Source organism: Leuciscus leuciscus (assembly GCF_965113295.1).
Source record: "Leuciscus leuciscus genome assembly, chromosome: 19".
Lineage (NCBI taxonomy): Eukaryota > Metazoa > Chordata > Actinopteri > Cypriniformes > Leuciscidae > Leuciscus > Leuciscus leuciscus.
In genome coordinates, this window is record NC_138743.1 from 17,336,849 (window position 1) to 17,353,692 (window position 16,844).

Sequence of the window (16,844 nt, forward strand, 5' to 3'; positions counted from 1 at the left end):
GCGAGTCGGGCTTTACAGCCGTTACTTCCTCGTACCCAAGAAGGACGGAGCGCTGAGACCTATTTTAGATCTGAGACATTTGAACAAAGCTCTCATGAGACGGCCGTTCAAAATGATCACAACCAGACAAATCCTCGCGCAAATTCGCCCGGGAGACTGGTTCATCTCTCTCGATCTAAAGGACACATATTTTCAGATTCAGATAATACCCCGTCACAGGCCATTCTTGAGATTCGCCTTCGACGGTCGGGTATATCAGTACACCGTCCTGCCGTTCGGTCTATCTTTAGCACCCCGTACATTACGAAGTGCATGGACGCGGCTCTCTCTCCCCTGAGGAGACAAGGAATGCGGATACTGAATTATCTGGACGACTGGCTAGTCCTCGCGCAGTCAGAGGCAGAGCTTTTGTCTCACAGAACAGCGCTTCTCAGCCATCTGGAATGCTTGGGTCTCTCGGTCAACTGGACCAAGAGCTCATTACTGCCCCGCCAGTCGACTTCCTTTCTCGGAATAGAACTGGACTCGGTGGCTATGACGGCCAGATTGTCAGAGCAGCGCGCGCGCCGCATTCGACATCTCGCCGCGTCTTTCCAGACGGGCAGTCAGGTTCCGCTGAGGACATTCCAGCGAGTCCTGGGGCATATGGCCTCAGCTGCAGCAGTGCTCCAGCTGGGCTTACTGCGCATGCGCCCGCTTCAACGCTGGCTGAAAGCGCGAGTGCCTCACCGAGCCTGGACGGCCGGCCGCTTACGAGTCAGAGTGGATCATGGCTGTGTTTCAGCCCTGCAGCCCTGGCTAGCAGCCGAATGGTATCGCACGGGAGTGACGATGGGAGTTGTCTCGCACCGGAAAGTTGTCTCGACAGATGCGTCCAACCTAGGTTGTGGAGCGCTATTAGAGGGCAGACCGGTCTATGGCCCTTGGTCAGACCAGGAGAGTCACCTTCATATAAACTGTCTAGAGATGCTGGCGGTCGAGAAAGCGCTCAAGCACTTCCTCCCATACCTACAGGGCCACCATGTACTAGTCCGCACGGACAACATGTCAGTGGTAGCCTATGTGAACCGTCAGGGCGGTGTCAGATCCAAAACACTCTGCGCCCTGGCGGAACGCCTCCTTGTGTGGGCTCAGCACTCACTGCGCTCGCTGAGAGCCGCGCATGTGCCGGGTCTCCTGAACGAGGGTCCAGACAGACTGTCCAGGGACAATGTTCCCCTGGGGGAGTGGTCTTGCATCCCCAAACAGTCCAGTCACTGTGGCGCCGTTTCGGCAGAGCGGAAGTCGACCTCTTTGCGTCAAAAGACAACGCGCACTGCCCACGGTTCTTTTCCAAGAGCGAGGACGCGCTGGCCCAAACCTGGACCAGCGGCCCGCTTTACGCTTTTCCCCGTCTCTCTGCTGCCACAAGTCATCGGGAGAATCAGGGAAGCGCGCCACACGGTGCTCCTCATAGCCCCGTATTGGGAGAATCAAACGTGGTTCCCAGATCTAATACGGCTGGCGGACACACCCCCCTGGCCGATACCGGTGAGAAGAGACCTTCTCTCTCAAGCCCGCGGCTCGATCTGGCATCCTCATCCAGAGCGTTGTCTCTGCATGTATGGATAGTCAACGGATACCCGTTGACTTGCCAACAGGGGTTGTGAACACGATCACACAGTCTAGAGCTCCCTCTACGAGACGGCTCTACACATCTAAATGGTCTGTGTTTAATAAATGGTGCACCGCCCAAGGGCTGGATCCACAAACATGTGAGGTGTCGCGTGTGCTTTGTTTCCTCCAAGAGCTGTTGGACATGGGCAGGTCCCCCTCCACGCTCAAAGTATATGTTGCGGCCATATCAGCTTTTTCCGACTCGGCGCTGGGCCGCGCATTAGGGAGGAATGAGTTCATTATCCGCTTCCTTAGAGGAGCTAGGAGGATGAACCCCCCGCGACCCCCCTCGGTTCCTAATTGGGATCTTTCCCTGGTCTTAGAGGCCATGAAAGCGCATCCCTTTGAACCCATGGAAACTGTGGATATGAAATACCTCACGCTCAAAACCGTTTTTCTGATAGCCCTATCTTCAGTCAAACGTGTGGGTGACTTGCATGCGTTATCAGTTAACGCGGCATGTCTCGAGTTCGGACCTAATGACTCTAAAGTCATTCTCAAACCGAGACACGGTTATGTCCCCAAAGTGTTGGGCACACCCTTCAGAGCACAGGTCATTTCTCTCTCAGCTTTGCCGGCTACCGGCAGCGAAGTTGACAGTAATCTCCTTTGCCCTGTCAGAGCGCTGAGAAATTACATTACGCGCTCCGCCGCCATGAGGCGCTCGGAGCAGCTTTTCGTTTCGTTTGGTGGGCGCACCAAGGGTCTCGCCGCCTCGAAACACACTCTGTCCAGATGGATAGTGGACGCTATTGCAGCTGCTTATGCGTCTAAAGACCTGCAATGCCCTTTGGGCATCAGAGCCCACTCTACTAGAGGCATGGCCTCGTCATGGGCTTGGACTAGCGGAATTTCTATTCATGACATTTGTACGGCGGCGGGCTGGGCCTCCCCGTCTACATTTGTTAGATTTTACAATCTAGAAGTTCCCGCCCTGCAGGCTAAACTTTTATCAGTCTAAATCTCGCGTAGGCCGGCCCACTTCTGTGCGCGGGCTACTGCTGTTTGATTTAGCCCTCCTGGTTGAGCTGTACAATATAAGGGTTGGTTAGTCAGACCGGCCGCGCCGTTCTGTTCCCCCTACTATGTGCTTATGTACTTGCGCTAGCCATATCATTGGCCGCCTGGCTCACACTCTCGTGTTCCCCGGGCTTCCCTGGGACTCATTCAGTGGATGCCGGGCGCGCACGACGTTGACAAGGGAGTTCCCGTAGCGTAAGCTAAACTTACGCAATACGAGAGAACCTCTCGTAAGAGAACGTACTCGGTTACCTAACGTAACCTCTGTTCTCTCTAGAGAGGGAACGAGTATTGCGTAACCCGCCGTGCTCGCGCCACGAGCTCACTCGCTTCTGCGACAAAAACCAGTGAAAGCAGCCTCTCAGCCCATATTTATACCCTCTGCCACGCCCCGCCTCGGGCCGTGACGCGTAGGCGCGCTGCTCGCGCTCATTTGGCGTGACGTCACGCCAAGGGCTCAGTGATAGGCTGCTGCAGTTGCCGCAGAGCAGCCTATGAGCACGCTAGATTGCCTGCTCTAGGTCTGCTTGCTGCCGCACTGCGTTGACAAGATATAAAAATTAAGGATAATTTTTTGCTTCATATCTCGAGAAAAGATGACTTTACCCGTAGCGTAAGCTAAACTTACGCAATACTCGTTCCCTCTCTAGAGAGAACAGAGGTTACGTTAGGTAACCAAGTACGTTTTCTTTAGTACATTATTATCTGCCCCAGACTTGCCCCAATTGGCCTTTCATGATATAGAAATACTTAAGTCATAGAGCTTCATGGCGCGCGTTCATGAGAGTCGAGGCGATGTCATGAATGAATCTATGAATCTGCAGCTGTTCAGCTGGCATGAATGAATCTATCTAATCCGTCCATCAGCACAGCCAGAGACATCAGCCGAATATCATAAAAGACTGCCATATCTGTCCGAAAGAACAGATGTTCAATTACAGATAGGGATGGCCCGATACCGATACTGGCATCGGGGATCGGGCCGATACTGTCCTCAAATACTCGTACTCATAAAAATTCGCCGATACCACGCACCGATACCACGTCCATTTTGCGAAACGAAACTGGCCGCCGCGAGTGCTTTGTCGAGGTGAACTGAGGCATAGACGCGCGAGCTGGTCGAGCACATGCCTTAGTTTAAACAGACGAGACATCAGTGGAAAGTTTGTTCAGTCGGATGTCAATGGCAACGAAATTAAACGAGGCATGTAGCTTTAGCTTATTATTAACGTTTACTGACGAGAGAGAGAGAGACAGAGAGAGAGCGAGAGAGCGAGCGCACTTCTGTTGAATGCTCTTGATTGCTGATCGTTCACTCAGCACATGTTATTTGGATGAAAACTAAATCGTATATGTAGCCTAAGTAAAGTAAAACATGAACTGTTACCTGACTGAAGTATAACGAGTGGTTCCCTACGTTATTACAGGACGTGTGCAGGTTAAGAAGTTTCATGAACGCAAACATCCGAAGCGCGCGCCCCACAAACCAGCGTCTCAGCGCGAATACTGAATTAAATTGTCTTTCACGTCTTGCGCTTGTACGGACGAATTCACACACAATGTAATAACGCCCGTCTTGGTGAGTATCCTATAGTAAACAAAGTCGGTTATATCTCAAATGAACGTAGCATGTTCAAGTGCGGTCTGTGCGTTCGGTCTTAAAGGGGCAGCAGTTTGATAAACCTGCTTCTGTGTTTTAATGCTAATCAAACAAAGGAGAAATAAATACTCACTGCTCTTGACTAAATAGGCTACCCTTTTCAACTTTAGAAAATATCCATCTATATAATTCATACAGTAATGAATATGCTTTTTTCACATTTGATTACTTTATTCAAATTTCTGTACTGTTAGATACCCGAAAAACTCTAAAAACACTGTTTATTTCATTTGTAGCCTTTCTTTGTTCTATATTGTATATATTTGTCCTATTTGTAATTCGATTGTTTGTTTTTATTTTGTTACTGACTGCTTACTTGTTTTAAATTCACATTAATTAGGCTGCTAGTTTTTGTTGTAGTATCAAAATTGGATTAAATAATTGATATTTCACTGGTTTTGACAAACATTTGAACCGCTGACCCAGTCCTCAGCACTGAGCCCTGCTGAAGCAGCTCTAAATATGTGCTGTGCTATTAAATGAAAGATAAAATATGATAGAGCAATAGAATGAACAGTGACAGTAGGCTTACAGAAGCTCATACAATGCATTTTAGCAGGCTTAATTAAGCATGAAAATAACTGAAAGAAATATATATATTTGATGAACAAATTAAGCCAACTAATATGATTTATAATCTTTTGGTTTATCTACTAATACATTTAAAAATGACAAATGCAGTGAAAATTCAGGTATCGGTTACGGTATCGGTATCGGCGAGTACCAAAAATTACAGTATCGGTATCGGACTCGTTCTGCAAAAAGTGGTATCGGGACATCCCTAATTACAGAGATAAGGTTAAATACACACAAATATCGAAATGAAAGAATCTTTCGAGTCGAATCTTTTTGAATGATTCCCTCACGATTCGGCTGCGATTAAAAGCTATATCAAGAGGTAAGCTCATCAGTGATAATAATATAACGACTTAAATTGCAGTTTGTTCGTCACATAAAGCTATCATATGAATAAATAACGATATTAATATAACGGACGAGTCGTATTAGATCACTTTTATGATACTTTTGTGATGTTTTTTTGTCTTTTATTATTATTATTTTTTTGCGTGACAGCCCCCAGTAGGCTAATGTTACTCATTCACTTTCATTACATCGACAAGAAGAGTCTCCATTAGGCTACATATTCAAAAATGTCCCTTTGTCTTCCACAGAAAGTAAACTTAAGGATTTGCACATGAAGGTGAGTAAATGACGGCAGAATTATCATTTTTGGAAGAACTAGTCCTTTAATATGCATTTCAAGGCTGAGATTATGCATCGTCTGCAGAGATAATGTTAACGCTACTTACACAAAATAACATCTAAAGCGCATGTGATGAAGACAATATCTTTATGAACTTCAGAAAACTATTTATTAGATTTAGGTAGGTATTAACTAACAGACAGACAAACAGTTATATTCAAAACAACCCCAAATCTTACTAACTTACCATGATAAAGTGCATTTAAACAGATCCAACAATAAAATGAAGACAAAACATTATCTGTCGATATCTGTCTGTATAATGCTGGCCACTGAAATAAAATTAACCACAAACCAACATGAGACTTCAAGTCTTTTAAATAAATGATTCTCTCTTCTTTTGGTATAGAATAAAATACCAGTTCAGGGTTCCTCTTTCGGCTGTTGTTGCAGCGAACTGCACAACATATTGCAGGCATTACTGAGACCGGCGGTCGCAAAGATGGCGGCGCAAAGCTACAGTGACGTCATGTGAATCGAATGAATAGATAACAGTAAGGCTAACATATTCATACTAAAAGCCAAAAAACTTCCATTTTGATTTCATGGGGACTTTAATGTAGTATTTATTGCCTCTGAATGTTGTTTTAGAATGTTAGAAAGTTGTTGATAAATTCCGGTGAGGAAAAGAAACTCATTTCTATTCTCAGAATAAACATAAAACAAACACAAGAGAACTAGGCTATAAGGCTATTCACATTAGCACAGTCATTTAAACTAAAGGATTTATACTTTCATTAATTTGATATGCTACTCCAGAGAAAAAACATGCCAACTAGTTACTGACCTGATGCAGACATGCACAAAACTGAAGCGGACTGATATCGTCTTGGTCTGGAGCGAGGTTTACGTGAGGTAAAACTGTGAGTAAAACCGTGGGGCACGGTAGAACTGGGGAGTAACATGCCTCCCGAAGCCATGCTTTAAATTTTTAAATACCCTGCTCACTTTACGACTTAAAGTAGTCTAGAAAATACGAAAAATATTATTTGCAGAATGCTAAACACATTTACAATTTATTATTGATTCAGTTAATATAGTCTATATTATTATTCTTTTTATTTAATTTTTTTATTATTATTTTGTTATGGGGCCTTACAGGCGAACCGTGGCCGGCTGTCCTCTGCACTTCAACAACTGTCTGGTTTGACTCAGCTACAAAATCGAACATCAGAAGAATACAGAGGACGGTTTGGACTGCTGAGAGGATCACTGCTTTCCTGCCCAACCTCCAGGAACTGTATCCATACAGAGAAGAATAAAAATCACCCTCACATCCAAGCCCACTTCTCTTTGAACTTTTGCTGTCTGGCTGGCGCTACAGATCACAGAGCACCAGAAAAGTTTATTCCCCCAGGCAATCTCCCTCTTGAACAGTTAAATGTTCTCCACTGTGCAAGGATAACTATGTGCAATATAACTTATATTTATTTAACAATACCATACCTCTTCCTATTCCATTCCCTGTTAATTCTATTCAATTCTATTTATATATAGCACACATGTACATACAAATTTGTCTATTTTTTATTTATATATACACAATATACCAAAAGAAGAGAGAATCATTTATTTAAAAGACTTGAAGTCTCTATTTAATTTTTTTATTATTATTTTGTTATGGGGCCTTACAGGCGAACCGTGGCCGGCTGTCCTCTGCACTTCAACAACTGTCTGGTTTGACTCAGCTACAAAATCGAACATCAGAAGAATACAGAGGACGGTTTGGACTGCTGAGAGGATCACTGCTTTCCTGCCCAACCTCCAGGAACTGTATCCATACAGAGAAGAATAAAAATCACCCTCACATCCAAGCCCACTTCTCTTTGAACTTTTGCTGTCTGGCTGGCGCTACAGATCACAGAGCACCAGAAAAGTTTATTCCCCCAGGCAATCTCCCTCTTGAACAGTTAAATGTTCTCCACTGTGCAAGGATAACTATGTGCAATATAACTTATATTTATTTAACAATACCATACCTCTTCCTATTCCATTCCCTGTTAATTCTATTCAATTCTATTTATATATAGCACACATGTACATACAAATTTGTCTATTTTTTATTTATATATACACATAGGCCTATGTGTGTCTTATAAACATTTATCTTTATTTTTTTATTTGACTACATGTGTACTGTTGTTGTCTCTGTACTGGAAGCTTCTGTCACCAAAAATTCCTTGTGTGAGCAAACATACCTGGTAATAAAGCTCTTTCTGATTCTGATATCATATTTGTGAGATTTAGTCAGATTAAACCGTTTTGAGGTTAATTTATCTAATATTTATTGTAAATCGTGTTATTAATATTCAATAATTCTATGAGTTCAACATCTTTGCTATTTATTTAAAAAGCTAATTTAATGAAATAATTCCATTTGAATTTATCGTGTTGCTATTACAATGTATCTTCAATTAAAATATGGGCAATTAAATAATATTATATATTCACATTTCACTTTTATATGAGTAAATATCTTTCAGATGAATCTCTTTTACTGGAAATTCGCCTTGACTGTCATCGTTATTCAATTATTAACTTATAAACTATTATTTAGTATTTTATAGCCTAATAATGATACTTTAAATATATATAAATATTAAGAAGAATTATAGGTCTATCTATTATAACAGTCATTTATAATTCTGTAAATGTTTACCAGGGGGGCTTCTTGCCCTCTTAAGATGGCCTCCTAATACATATGTTAACATATATCTAAATATGTTACAATGACGTTAAGGATGCTACTCTTTAAATACAGTTTTTCAATGAAGTAGCAGCCTACCCTTCTCTTTCGTCTCCAAACATCGCGAGACGTTATCTCAGTGGCGTGACGTCAGAACGTGAGCACAGAAGCGGACAAGATGTCGCTGGCAAGGTAAGTAGCACTGGAGCTGTTTTTAAGGGTTTTTGTTTCCACTTTTACATGAAAACTCGAGTTAAAGAGGTCTACGTGTTTTTTTATGTGCCCACGTGTGATGTTTGTTCATAATTTGCGTTCTTTATTAACTGAATTGTGTTATTTGACGCGCTGAGGCCTGCGGTGTTGTACTCTTTGTATCACAGTGAGTGCTAAAAAGCTAATGCTACGACCACAGCAAAAGCACACAAAAAAAAAACATTTCTAACATAAATAAATATAAAATTCGCGATTAATAGGCTATGTTGTTTTTTTTTTGATATATATATATATATATATATATATATATATATATATATATATATATATATATATATATAAGGCTCTAAATAAATGCATTCGTCACATCTCCATTTTTTAAGTTATAATTACCTCTTGTACTTTGTGCTGTTGAACTTTAATTTGTAGTTTAATTTGACATACAATTTGTCTATGTTAAGGAAACATATGTTGTCGCCTTTTAAATCCAATGTATCTCTGTTTGACTTAGTGTTCACAGTTTCTACATCATACACCCACATACTATTACATCACCAGGTGATTCCTGTTAATAAGATGTAAACTTGCATCCATATACAGCTGTAATTGACATCCTATTAATAGGGATCACCTGGTGATTTAATAGTCTGTCAACCTCACTTGACATTTTTTTTCTCCATCCTGTAGTTTTCTCCCTGCACCCACCCAACTGTCCCAGGACCAGTTGGAGGCGGAGGAGAGGTCTCGTGTTCAGAGGTCACAATCCACTGCTTTGGTCTCCACTCGCAGAGAACCTCCTCCCTACGGATGCAGGAAATCATGGGTGCCCCGAGTACTAGAGGTACTGCAATAAAATATTATTTATGATTTTATATGTATATATATATATATATATATATATATATATATATATATATAAAATGTATATGGGTGGGGGTTCTAAATTAAGTGGTAATTTTCATATCGGTGCATCCCTAGTTTTTACAGTTTTATTTACACATTTTGATTTCCAATACTTTGTACTTTAAAATCGACTTCTAAATGTCTGTTCAGTGGTCCCTATGCAACGCACTTCCTGTCACCTAGACACTCAAGTTAGCAAGACCGTGAGTGTGGGTATTGGCATAGGCCCTATAATTATATAATACATTTTAAGTATTTAAATTTGCTGCTTTGCTATTACCAGAGAGATGCTGCACGTTGCATGTTATTCACTCTAACCTCACTAGATTATGCTAGATCTAATGAGCCAAAATAACTGTCTTTGCTTTGGGTGTTAGTTTCCTACACTGATTAAATCATACTGTAAATTGCTTTGGTAATCTTATGATATTATATTACAGGATTTTGGAGATGGAGGAGCTTTTCCAGAGGTCCACGTGGCCCAGTATCCTCTGGAAATGGGTAGGAAGAAAAGGACGTCCAATGCTCTGGCAGTGCAGGTGGATGCAGAGGGCAAGATCAAATATGATGCCATTGCTAGGCAAGGTCAAAACAAAGACAAGGTGCCTCATCTTCTTGTGTTGTTGAATTGTTCATGTATATTCGGTGAATCACACCTGGAGAGGACGTTTTCATAATTTGATTTGCTTGTTTCAGGTCGTGTTCAGCAAATACACAGACATGCTTCCCAAGGAAGTACTAAACGAAGATCATCCTGAGCTGCAGAAACCCGATGAAGAGGCTGTGAAAGAGGTGAGATATAACAGCCTCGTTTGACTGAGAACAGGTTTAAATGTAGATATTTACTACAGGCTGAAATAGGGCTGTCAAAATGGCTGATAAACTACATTTGAATCTTTTACTTAAATATATTATCGAATTATATTTGAATTTTTAAAGGCATTTTTTCAATTAGAGGGAAAAGCTTTCGGCTTGTTTCCTGTGGCCACGAGGACTTAATGAGAAAAATTGTAATGCACCAAATTTTATTTTTCAAAGCAATCAAATAGCATGACTGTCTGAAAAATCAAATAGAATTTCCCAAACTGCATAAGAAATTATGAACAAAGCAGCATTTATGCATAGTTGAAATAGAAAGATCCGAAGTACTTTTGCTTTTAAATCATGAGATTCAGTGGAACGGGGAAAAAAAAGGTTTTTAAAAGTTGAAGTGCAAGACACGAGTGCAGTTGTCAAAGATGTCTGTCTAGCGCTCAATGGAAAAGCAGTGCAGAAAATGTGTTCTTGGTTGCGGTTTTGATGAGCAGCAATTCTTTGAATTGAGCTGTTCTATTTCTGCATTGTTTAGAATGACAATTTTTGAATGACCAATGTGGATTTTTTTTATTTCGACGAATATTCAAAATGGGGTTTTGACAATAACAGCGTTTCAGTAGTTAATACCAATACCAGCTGAATTTTATAATCGTTAATATCAGTTTCACTATCCCAGCGAAAAAAGGAATTCTGATGCTTGCTGTATGCATTCCTTTGTTTAAATTATCAACATCATATTAATACTAATTAAGTTCTACATGTATTTTTTAAATAAGGTAAGGTTTTTTTTAAGTAAAAGGACGACAGAAGCAGGTTTATTAAGCTTAATTTACACAGCAATGTGTAATGCATAGATGCTGGTCCATAATCACTAACTTTGAGTGGGTTTTTGTTGACTGGTGTTAAAATGACATGAACAATGTTGGTACTGTTGTTGTTTTTAATCAAACAATAATCCTCATGACTTTGAATAATTATGAAGCCAAGCCAGCATGAATTAACTTTCCAGTTTCCTCCTCCTGTAGATTACAGAAAAGACCCGAGCAGCTCTGGATAAACAGGTCTCGCAGAAAATTGCAGCGGCCATGCCTGTACGTGCTGCAGACAAACAGGCCCCAGCACAGTATATTCGGTAAGACAAGTTCCACTGACAAATGCTCTTAAACCTAGAGTTTAAATAAATGTTCTGGGTTCGCTACAAGTTGAGCTATATCGACAGTAGGATGTTGAAGATGACCAGAAAATTATTTAAACTTGTGCCTTGATTAAAATCAAGTAAAGCAAGCCAGTGTTGAAAGGTGTAATGTGCAGCTTGAATTTTTGTTCTAGCACAAGCATGAATTATTCAGTAAAAACCTATATTGTTTAAGCATTAAAGCTAAATCTAAATCTAAAACTAAATCATCCGTTATGAGGTGTGAGTAGTTGCCTCTTTGTGCTTCTATTTTAACTGCATTACTGGAACGATTTTTGCTTTAAAAACACTTCTTTTGTAATTGACGTTATGCCACAGATACTCTCGACAGAGTTTGGATTGAACCTGAAAAAATCCTTTAACGTCAGTCTGAGAGTTTCTGTGCGATTGTGTTTGCACTGCAAGCTTGACAGCATTCTGTAATTGAGTTTGAGTTCAGAAAAGTTCCATAAATTGTTCATATATTTCTTAAAGGTACACACCCTCCCAGCAAGGACTCGCGTTTAACTCTGGAGCGAAACAGAGGGTCATCCGTATGGTGGAAATGCAGAAAGATCCAATGGAACCACCGCGATTCAAGTGTGTGACCTTAATCTGAGATTTAAGTGAAATTGAGTGTGGTGTGTGGGAAAAGCACAAGAATCTCAATCTTTGTGTTTTCTTACAGAATCAATAAGAAAATTCCTCGTGGACCTCCATCCCCTCCTGCTCCAGTCATGCACTCTCCAAGCAGAAAGGTAGGAGTCTGGTTTCCGCCAACAATCGAGCCCAACATTGTTAGTCATCGGCTTTGTTTACACTCAGAATCCACAGAAACCTGTCTGGAGGAAACATTTCTGAGAACATCTCAACTAAACTCAAAGCATCTCTGTTTTTTCCTCTTTTTTTGTAGATGACTGTGAAAGAACAGCAGGAGTGGAAGATTCCACCCTGTATTTCCAACTGGAAGAACGCAAAGGTAATGTAGAGCCTCTATCAATTATTCAGCTGTTTATTGTTTTAAAATATTGACTGGATACAACCGTGTTGCTTCCCAGGGTTACACCATTCCTCTGGACAAGCGTTTGGCTGCTGACGGACGAGGCCTGCAGACCGTCCACATCAATGAGAACTTTGCCAAGCTGGCTGAGGCTTTGTACATTGCAGACAGAAAGGTAGACTGCTTATTCCTGCATCCCTTAACACTCTGAATCCCACATTGCTAAGTTTTCTGACTTTTAAGAAGTAAAGAAACCTTCAGCACTATATCAACATTACAAGGCAGTTTCTCAGACCAACATGATGTGTGAAGCACTATCTGGGAGTAACTATCTGATAATGACATCTGAAGGGAAAAAAAACCTTGGCTGCTCTGATCAATTTGGAGAGCATGTATAGATCTAGCTTTATTTTGGTTGGGAATGCTCGCTTTTTACAATGCAAACAAATCCCTATAAAATGAAGTTCTTTCTAGGGCTGGTAAATATTTTGACTTCTTTTTATGCTGATGTTGTTGATTGTGTGATGTGTACAGGCCAGAGAGGCTGTGGAGATGAGAGCTCAAGTGGAAAAGAAGATGGCCCAGAAAGAAAAAGAAAAGAAAGAAGAGAAGCTGAGAGAGTTGGCTAAGATGGCCAGAGACAGGAGAGCTGGAATCAAAGCCCACGGTGACAAAGGTACAAAGAGACGGACACACACCATCATTAATATAGTGTTTTTAACAATATGGATTGTTTCAAAGCAGCTTTTCAGTGAAACTAGGAAATTAAAGAAACGGAGATGGTTTTGGCTTTACAGCAGCTCTAGAATAAAGTTATTGTCCAGCTAAAGTTAGTTTTGATTGATTCACTTCCGTTGCAAAGATCATTAGTTTTTAACTTAGGGGCCGCTAACACGACACCGTTCTAACAGAAAACCGATTTGGTCTCGGCCCTGGTTTCGGTCATCAGAGTGCTGTCGCTATTGGTGAGATCACCATCTATGTCTTTGGTTTTCTCTCAGGTGGTGAAGACACAGAAGTCAGGGAGCGTGAAGAGATCCGTCACGAGAGGAGGAAAGAAAGGCAGCACGACAGGAACATCTCCAGAGCCGCCCCTGATAAGAGGTACATGCATTTTTTTTACACACTTGCCCTGAATCATTCATGGGCCGGTAGAACTGATGCACACATCCCATTGTAATGTACGTGGTTTTGCGTTATTTTCTGTCCTCTGATCTCACACAAGTCCCACCGGTGTTTGTTTTTACATCAGACACCTTTTAGTGAAACAAACTTGACTCATCCCATATTCAGACTGATTTTGTTGTACTTGTTAAAATGGATTTAATCTGTAGTTGTAATAGCTTGAATTATTCATGCTTTTTCCTCAAAAGATGTTCGTGTGAGAATTCCCTGAACTCCCAGTTTGAGACGCGTGTAATCTAGCGTGATGACCCTGATGGCTCTTTGTATGAGGTGTGAATGTGGGTTTAGCTGATGTCAGTGTAATTTTGGTCTGTCCAGGTCGAAGCTACAAAGAGATCAGGACAGGGACATCAGTGAGCTCATTGCCCTGGGACAACCGAACCCCCGTACCTCCAGTGAGGCTCAGTATGACCAGAGACTCTTCAATCAGAGCAAGGTAATCAACCCTCAGGCTTTGCTGATCTCAAATTGGTCACCGTGCTGATTTTAGTTCATCAGTGTGATGGTAAGGTGCGCAATTAAACACATGAAATCAAGCGTTTAAGACAGACAATCCATAATCCTTGAGCTCCTTTTTCTGCCTCTGTGATTTTCTGTTGATGAATCGTAGACCTTGTTTGGCAGGGAACATGTTAATATGTAAATATTATACATGTTAATAAGAAACGACTGAAGACTCATCGTTTTTGTCAACACTTGACCCATTAATACTAACACTTAGTATTCTATATATCTCTTTAAAAAAGAAATCCTTTCTACATGTACTGTGCTAGACTAACTGGGCGACTGGTCACAGCACTTGCTTATTGTTGGTTTGATTGCTTCTATTATTCTTTTTTTTATTATTATCATTTGTAAGTCGTTTTGGATAAGTGTCTGCTAAATAATTAAATCTAAATGTAATATCAAAGCCTGTTTTACATCATCCAATCTAATATTGTCTCTACATCATTCCACACCAAGTATTATTTTTTGGTTTCGCACAGAAATACAGCTTCATGCAAACGAATGCTCTCAATGGTCAAAAAGGGGAATTCAAATCGTGGTCATTGGTAATCAAATCGTGATTTTTCCAGAACGTGGGAAATTACTGGCAATCTCTTGTGCATAATTCTTTTTGTTAGTTTAATATATTATGACTCACTGTTTGCTTGTGTTTTTCAGGGGATGGACAGTGGTTTTGCCGGTGGAGAAGATGAGATGTATAATGTGTATGATCAGCCCTTCAGAAGTGGCAGAGACATGGCACAGAATATCTACAGGCCCGGTAAGAATGCGGATAAGGACGTGTATGGAGACGACCTGGACACACTCATGCAGAGCAGCAGGTATGGAGACCCTGGAAACTCAAACACATCTGATTTGTTTTTTTTATAAACTAAATTAAAATACAAAGGTGATCATTACAACTTTATAATCAACTTTCTTTAGGCCCTGCTGAATATGGTTAGAATCACAACAGATGCGCATTGGTCTTTTTGACATGTTTGTTTATTGTATTATAGCCTCCTGGCTCATGCACTTGAATGATTCCCCTTCTCTCTCCAGGTTTGTTCCTGATCGGGAGTTCTCAGGTGCGGACCACGGCCCCCGCCGCGACGGGCCGGTGCAGTTTGAGGAGGATCCTTTCGGTCTGGATAAGTTCTTGGAGGAAGCCAAGCAGCACGGAGGCTCCAAGAGGGCGTCCACTAGTGGCCGCTCAAAGGACTACGACCACGAGAAGAAACGCAGGAAGGAGTGAGACGCTTCCTCTGTCCACAGATGCAGGGTCAAATCCTCCCCTCCCTATTTTTACAGCTGTAAAGTGAATGATGAACTATTAGTAATATGGTGTTTCATCTTTTATTTTTTATTTTATTTTTTTAGCATCTATATGTTTTCTCCAGTCATGTTTCTTGAGCTCAAAAGTGTGAACTTTAAAACTGTTGTACTGCAAAGCCATTCTAATAAATGTCTTGTAGAGGATTTCATTGAATGTGAAAGATTTTTTTTTTGTGAAATTTGTCTAAAGTAATCTCTGAACAGTGCTCCAACTACTTGGATGCCAGATGAAATGAATTTTAAATGACTCTCTCCATTACTCTTATAGATCCAGTGTATCTGCTGAAACAAACATGAGCTCTCCTTGAGTTTAAGGGGGAAGATTAGTATTGTTTAGTTAGTTCGAGAGCTTTATAAAGAATGCATAGCTTACATTTTATGCAAAAGTAATCTGTAAGTTGATCCTCTATTAATAATGGGTTGAATAATTCTTTAAATAATGGCATTTTCCCTAGGATTGTTTTAAATGGAGAAAATGCTTAATGTTTTAAAGGATATAATGCTTTTCCTGATTTTAAGGAAAGAGTAAATGTTTCAGACTTGGACTTAATATTTAAAAATAATGTCAGTATCAGTAGCATTTTAAAGCAAATATTCATTGTTCCATTCTGTTACTTACCATCGCGCATAACATTTAGGAAAAAAAGAGCAGATGGCTCATGGAGTAATCATAGAGTAGAGCAGATAATCATAGAGTAGCTTCATGTGATAGTGAGGTTAATCGACTCTTATAGTTAGAAATACTTATCTTTTCTCCAAATATTTCGAAATTTCATTGCATTTTATATCAAAACCAACATGATGATTGAAGTTTTTTTTTATTTTATTCTAAGACGTATTCATTTATAAATAATAAAGGAAGTAAATTTAAGGATTAAAAGGGAATAAGAGTGGTAAAAGAGGTTCTAGGTATAATTGTAGTTATGAAGTAATCAATTCAAACTATTTGTTTGTAATATTTAATTTAAAAATGTGCACACATTCACTCTTATTCATTCGTATGTCTGATATGTTGAAAAAACGCAAATGTTTCTTGTCTCGTCACATTCATTTATGAATTACATGAATCATGATCACATATTTTCAATTCAAAACTGCAAAATTTCACAGCTTTGTTTATTCTATACTAAAATGACAAGATAAGACAAATAAAATTAGAAAATATAAAATATTTTTTTAATTCATAGCTCAGACTCCACCTATGCATGTGATAAGTGTTTTAACAAGAATTTGAATTAGTAAAAAGAGCCCCTATTACATCTGAAACTGCATTATTTAGATTTATGATACCGCATGATTTCCTTATAGGCTGTAATTATCTGCCATAAAGGTGATAAAATGCCAGGGTTGAAGAACTGATATAGCCAAGCTAACTCAAATATGTCTTTCTAAAAAAAATCATAATTTCTCTGGCCATATTGCTGTCCAATAGTTTGTAAAGTGATT

At 40.3% G+C, this 16,844-nt stretch overlaps 1 protein-coding gene across 1 annotated transcript; it reads left to right on the forward strand.

The window, feature by feature from the left end:
• Window positions 1-8,410: 8,410 nt before the first annotated feature.
• snw1 (SNW domain containing 1) lies at window positions 8,411-15,542 on the forward strand. The gene is made up of 14 exons (XM_082148114.1): window positions 8,411-8,478; window positions 9,187-9,340; window positions 9,843-10,004; window positions 10,099-10,194; window positions 11,244-11,350; window positions 11,888-11,992; window positions 12,081-12,150; window positions 12,306-12,371; window positions 12,451-12,567; window positions 12,927-13,068; window positions 13,394-13,496; window positions 13,896-14,013; window positions 14,742-14,905; window positions 15,126-15,542. Exons 1-14 carry the CDS (start codon window positions 8,465-8,467, stop codon window positions 15,316-15,318), a joined length of 1,611 nt encoding a protein of 536 aa, XP_082004240.1. The 5' UTR covers window positions 8,411-8,464; the 3' UTR covers window positions 15,319-15,542.
• The last annotated feature ends 1,302 nt before the right edge of the window (window positions 15,543-16,844 follow it).

What these genes read in the sequence shown, in the direction of transcription:
- snw1 (XM_082148114.1), top strand. An exon ending in TGCACTCTCCAAGCAGAAAG is followed by an intron (nt 12,151 to 12,305) that starts GTAGGAGTCTGG and finishes CTTTTTTTGTAG; the next exon opens with ATGACTGTGAAAGAACAGCA. An exon ending in GACTCTTCAATCAGAGCAAG is followed by an intron (nt 14,014 to 14,741) that starts GTAATCAACCCT and finishes TGTGTTTTTCAG; the next exon opens with GGGATGGACAGTGGTTTTGC.